The sequence below is a fragment of the Sciurus vulgaris genome (genome assembly GCF_902686455.1).
Source record: "Sciurus vulgaris genome assembly, chromosome: 12".
Taxonomy (NCBI): domain Eukaryota; kingdom Metazoa; phylum Chordata; class Mammalia; order Rodentia; family Sciuridae; genus Sciurus; species Sciurus vulgaris.
In genome coordinates, this window is record NC_136473.1 from 12,947,060 (window position 1) to 12,953,192 (window position 6,133).

At 36.2% G+C, this 6,133-nt stretch overlaps 1 protein-coding gene across 8 annotated transcripts in view; it reads left to right on the top strand.

The window, feature by feature from the left end:
• The window catches only part of TASOR2 (transcription activation suppressor family member 2), a 66,089-nt gene extending 60,081 nt beyond the window's left edge, over positions 1 to 6,008 (top strand). For all 8 annotated transcript variants that reach the window (XM_079107541.1, XM_079107543.1, XM_079107542.1 and 5 more), the window contains 4 exons: positions 44 to 197; positions 1,227 to 1,332; positions 2,859 to 3,040; positions 3,559 to 6,008. In XM_079107541.1, the coding sequence (XP_078963667.1) occupies positions 44 to 197; positions 1,227 to 1,332; positions 2,859 to 3,040; positions 3,559 to 3,677 (561 nt within the window). In that variant the 3' untranslated portion in view covers positions 3,678 to 6,008. The remainder of the gene's footprint in view (positions 1 to 43; positions 198 to 1,226; positions 1,333 to 2,858; positions 3,041 to 3,558) is intronic.
• Positions 6,009 to 6,133: the final 125 nt, after the last annotated feature.

Here is a 6,133-nt window from a genome sequence, read left to right on the forward strand (position 1 = left end):
TGCCTGGTGAACTCTCTTCACAGGGCCCTTTTCTGTCTAACAGATTCCTTCTCTGCTGAAACTGAAGCATTTCCCCAACGTCATCTTTGCTGGAATAGACAGCCCTGAAGATGTTGTTAACGACACCTACCAAGAGTTGTTTCACACAGGAGGCTTTGTGATATCAGATGACAAAATATTAGAACATTTAACTTTAGGTTGGTCTTTTATTTTCCTCTTTTTGAAATCTAGTCAAATCCATTTCTCCTTACCTTGTGACCCAAGTATTATTACATCAAAAATTATCAACTAAAGAATTTCAGTTGCCACCTGTTGAGGGTTTAGTTCCTGTCAACTACTACTAAGCACTTTTTATATAGTAATTCTCATGGTAGGGCTCTTAACCTATTTTTAACTAGATATCTTCATCACCAGACCTGCTTCTAAGTTCCTTCTCTATGTGGCCAAACTCCATTTATACAAATTTGAGATTTTTGTATTTAACTTCTTCAATTTGCCAAATCAAGTCTGCTGTACAGTAAATTTTTTTGCTTAGAATCAGCCCTGTTCTTCATTTCTGATGACTATCACAGAAATCTAAAAAACAATTACTGTAAGTCATATTTTGTAATCATCTTGAACTCTCCCACAGAACTTACTTCTCTTATGGCAGACACTTTTATGTGTTATCCAAACCTGCCCCATCTCTGATCACATTAGAACTCAATGTGGGAGCTCCTTCTGGATCAGATTAAAATGATCTGCTGAAGCATGAATTCTGCATGGAAACTGGGATTAAAACTATTGGTAGCTTTTGAGTTTATGAATCTCAACTTGCCTTGTTCCAACAGCATGGAGTCCTACTCTATCACATGGCTTGTCCAGTCAAGCTTTTAATTGCAGACTGCTATGCCCCTGTCTCTACAGTTTTTTTAAATATGTGGTATGTGCGCCCGTCTCTACAGTTTTTTAAAATATGTGGTATGTGCCTCACACATGCCAGGCAAGCACGCTACCACTGAGCCACACAGTTCTAGTACAGCCCTACACAGTTCTTTCATGCTATAGGGTAAGCAGGTGGTTGAGGGGCGAAAGTTTGTGCCTTTGTGAGAGTGGAAGCTGCCCAACCACTTAGGTGGTAGTGGTGGTTATGTACTCAACCATGGGTCTAATTTTTTACATGTGGCTTCACATGAGCCAAAAAATAAAATAAAATTCTAAAATATCTCTCGCCAAACATTCTACAGTTCAACTGAAGGACATTGTCAAAATTCTGGAAAAACTAAATGGAAATGGAAGATGGAAGTGGTTACTTCACTACAGAGAAAATAAAAAGCTAAAGGAAGACATAAGGTAAGTACTTTGGAGTGGGGGTAGAAATGCCCTTATGCTCTTTGTGCTGTAGTGTCCCTCCAAGCACTGCAGCCAGGTGAGTTGTCACTTTCATCACAAGTGTTCAGGTCTGTGTCTAGCTGTTGCACTTCGGTTTTGTAGCAGGACATATAATGAAGGAAGCTGTGCATTATAACAGTATTTGAGCCATGCACTTCTCTAGGTTAATGGAAATCAAATTTGTGTCAAACGGTATATAGTTAGATTTAGGCTCTACTACCATGAATTATAAAAATAATAACTAGGTTTAATGTATATGGGGTGTTTTTTAGATATTTATTCATAGTTGTTAAAAGAAAATTTTGATTCTATGGAAAAGAGTTCTGGGGCCTCTGAAGATTCCTGCCTATCCAAGGTATGCCTCTCAGTTCTCCTGAGACAGGAAAAAGAGTGGGCTGGGAGGCAGAAAAGTGTTGATTGGACAGGCATTGTTAACTGATGAAGATGTCAGGCACTGGTAGGTGCTTTACATTTATTGTGTCCTTGAAACTTCACCAAGAAAGTACAAAGTAAATCCTGCATATTAACATTATTGAAGCACCTAGAGAACAAACTATTCCAAAATCAAAAAGTCATCAGGTTTGAAGCTGGGCTTCAACCCCAGAATGTTCTCCTCCAAAATGACTTATTTACGCCTTTTACCATACTGCTTTCTCCAACAAAGTAGGAGCAAGCATAACAGATTGTATGAGTTACAAAACCTTTAAAGGAAGGAAAAAGAACAGAATTCCAGTAAAGGCTTTCCCTTGATAGAGGATCTAGTAAAGCAGAGAGCGCTCAGGGGTCTGAGCAAGCCAGAGGGAGTAGAACCTGGAATTCACAGAGGATCTTGTTACCCAGGCAGTTATGAGGGAAATTTTAAACTTAAGTAATTAGAGAAGTACATTAAAGCTCTGAAGAGCCTCATCATATCTGTAAGTTATTAAGTATAAATTAAACTAATTTAAATCCTTTCAATATATTAAGGATGCATTTTCCTCTAAAAGAGAAAGAAAACAGTACTAGAATTTTAAGAGAGATGAGAAATTAAGAAAACTGCTACATAGTTTTAACAAAGTTACTGATTACAGAATAGAGATCTTTTGGCATACAAATATTTAATGCAGACAAAAAAGACCAGTACAAATCAATGAAAGACTTGCCAGGCCGCACAATTTGAAGTGGCAGTAGGTAAATGTGCAATGTCTCTCTGGCATGAAATGAGGCCAAAATTTATAATCTGCATTTACACAAGAGTCATTACAGTAATAATATTTTAAGGCAGCTCAACAGGACAATGACATCCAGGACCTAAGTGTGTCATGAAAAAGAACACAAAGAAGCAAAGAGTAGGATCTCTCATGAGTTTGAGTTATAACAACTGGTTAAAACAAAGGCAAAAAAAAGTCCTAGGAATAAAACAACTGAAAATTCAGGTAAGTAAATGAATGGTCACAAACTTACACTGAATCTTAATTTAGCTATTAACATTCCTATGTATTTTCCAGAATCGATTCAATTGCACATAAAAAGAACTTAATATTGAAATCATATCAGAGTGCAAATATCATTGAATTGCTTCACTATCACCACTGTGACTCTCGATCACCAACAAAAGCAGAAATACTGAAATGTTTGATAAACCTGCAAGTTCAGCATGTTGAGGCCAGATTTGCTGTCTTCCTAACAGGTAAATTCACATCCTGAGTTTTAATTTCCATGATTTGTTGCCAAAATAGGTTGGCTCTAGAAATGTCCTTCCCAGTAGCATATAATTAACATACGTGTGGATACATTTCATATCTGACAGCCAGGAACAAACTTTCAGTATAATGTGTTCTGACATATTCACATAAGGCTAGAGGTGGGGGTATGGTTGCTTTGTCTAATTAATAGTCCTTTAATAAATTTCATGAGCTCTTATAAGCAATCTAAAGGATTTGTTTTCTGTGAATCTTAACCAGACATTTTTAAAAAGTTTATTTAAATAGTTGCAGAAGTTATCACTATTGTCATATTGTGTTCCTTCTTCCACCCCCATGGATGCAGCTTATATTTTTCTTAACATTGAACCATTTTTTCTTTTCTTCCCCATCTCATATTATTAAGAACTTGTACGTAAGATTGTTTTTTCCCTTAAGTTCTCCTGTTTAAAAAAAAAAAGTGGATTCATGATGTTTTTCACCAATTTTTTTTCCTTCTTCACAGATAAGCCTACTGTCTCAAGAGAAGTCTTTGAAAATAGTGGAATCCTTGTTACAGATGTAAATAACTTTATTGAAAATATACAAAAAGTAGCAGCTCCATTTAGGAGTAGCTATTGGTAAGAACACTTTCTATGTAACTCTCCCCGTATGAGTTGGAGTTGTTGGCAGCAGACACTGACGTGCATTTATGAGACACAGTTGTTCAATAACTGCTCTTTACCGTATACATCGTGCGACAAATTTAAGTATTTAGGAATGGAATCAGTTTAGTTTCCCTAATTATCACTAATGATATAACCAGTGTACTTTGAATTACTCAACTGATGTCCATTGTCACATGTGTTAACCTGGGTTGCCAAAACAAGACAATGTAACCTTAAAATGCATAGGAGTTTGCCCCCATTAGATACAACAACCTATTTATAAAATATTGGTCCACTTTTTCTATCACTTTTGTGTTCCTACACGTGATTTACCTGCATCTGCCTAGACATGAAGGATGCCAACAAATTAGTATTTTCCAGTTTTTTAAAATTTTGAAACACACATACACAATTATCTCATGATTGAAAAAAAAGGGTGTTCTACACCTTAGAACGTTTTCCTTCTTTCATTTTCCTGTGTTTTGCTCTAACATCTGACTTCACAGTGGCACAGTAGTTGCCATTAGCTTTGGGTTGCAGTGTTGAATATTGTTTTAAATTATTTTCGTTTTAAACATATGCCTTCAAAGCTATTGAACTTACAGTTACAAATTTACAATGTTTACATAGTTGGAGCGAAGATTAGTCTGTTTTAACAAATAGCTTTGGTTTTGCATGTTAATGTCAGAAAGGCACATGAAATGTATATTGTGGTGTTTTAAAGGTTTTACCACCCTTGTTAAAAAAAAAAAAAAAAACTAAAATCTTGAATGGTTTTATTTGCTGTTATACAAGCAACACTACACAAAGTTAACACATTTTATCCTAAATGGTACAGATTTATAAACTGTTGTTTTTCACTTATTCAGTTTTTGTAAATACTGCACTACAAAATCAACCTCTGAGGAAGAAATAATCATTTATTTATGATATTAGAAATAATTTCTATAGTAATCTTTAAAACACAAAGCCAAGCCAAAAAAAAAAAAAAAAAAATTTTGTAAGATACATAGTATCTATTTGGAGCAAAGGTTTTTATAACTAATTTGTTTCATTTTTTAATAAAGACAACTAAAAAGTCATTTCACTGTTTCTGCATTGCTTACATAGCAAAAATTAAAATTTGTATGGGAGGTCTTGACAATTTTTAGGCTATTTATACAAGAATAACCAGCTTCCAGAGGAGTTGTACCACACAGTTCCTTTTGACCTGGCCTCTGTTAATCTAGTTACTGCAGACTGCCTGTGCAACTGGTGGTCTTTCCTTCACAAAATCAAATATACTGAGCAGCAAACTACAGAAAGGAAATTTCAGCTGGCCTTTATACAGGGCTGTGCAACTCATTCAATTGCTTTGTACCATTGCTACTTAATATTATGTGCTAGTTTTACTCTTTAGCATCAACAGTTCTCTTCACTTCGTGATTAAATTATGTGTATCTAGTAAGGGGGACCAAAACTATATTTGGTACACTACACTACTCCGAAATTACTAAGGAAAGCAACATTTTTTAAGCACTCACTACCTGTCATGCTACCTGCCTGGCACACTACCTTACAGGTTACACCTCAGACATCTCTCCCCTTGCTCAAAAGCCTTCCAGAACTACCCACAAAGCCATTCTTCTTGATTCCATATTACCTTTCCTGTAACTTGTAATCCTTAACCAGAAATAGTATCTCTCTCCTCAACTGTTAGCTCCCCCAGAAAATGCACCTTCATCATCTTTGTGTTCCACTGGCCCAGCACATTAGAAAAATGAGAATGTTCTGGTCTCTTTTTTTCTTTTTATCACTAATCCAACTGGTGCCTTTCCTGCATGAGTTAGGTTCGCAATTAGAACATGATGGGGAATCAAGGGAAAGGCTTCCTGGAGCTGTAGCATGTAGCACCTGATAATGTCCGGAGGCATTTTGGGCAGTGTAGGGCAGGTGATGATGATGGCTATGATACAAAGTTATCTGGCTCAGTGAGAAGTTGAGAGTCTCTGAGCTAAGTAATCACATAGATACCTGAATAACACCTTAAATTGCTTTACCAGATCATCTACTTCCATCTCTTCTCTTTCACTTAACTATGAAATACTAGTCATCTGTGTCAAACAACAGCATATACATTGAGGCTTATTATGAAGAAGAAAGGTACTGCAAAAACCAGTTCTATCATTTAAAGTACATAAAGTACTAAATCTGATAGACACAGTGGTGCATGCCTGTAATCCCGTCAGTTTGGGGAGCAAAGGCAAGAAGATCATAAGTTCAAGTTCAGCCTGGGCAACTTAATGAAGACTTGGGATTTTTTTGACTTTAGTTTTTTAATTAAAAAAGACTTGGGATGTAGCACAGTGATAGCATGTCCCTGGGCTCAATCCCCAGTACGGTGGGGTGGAGGGGTGCTAAAGTTCCTCTTCCACCTGATTTCACTTATTAAAA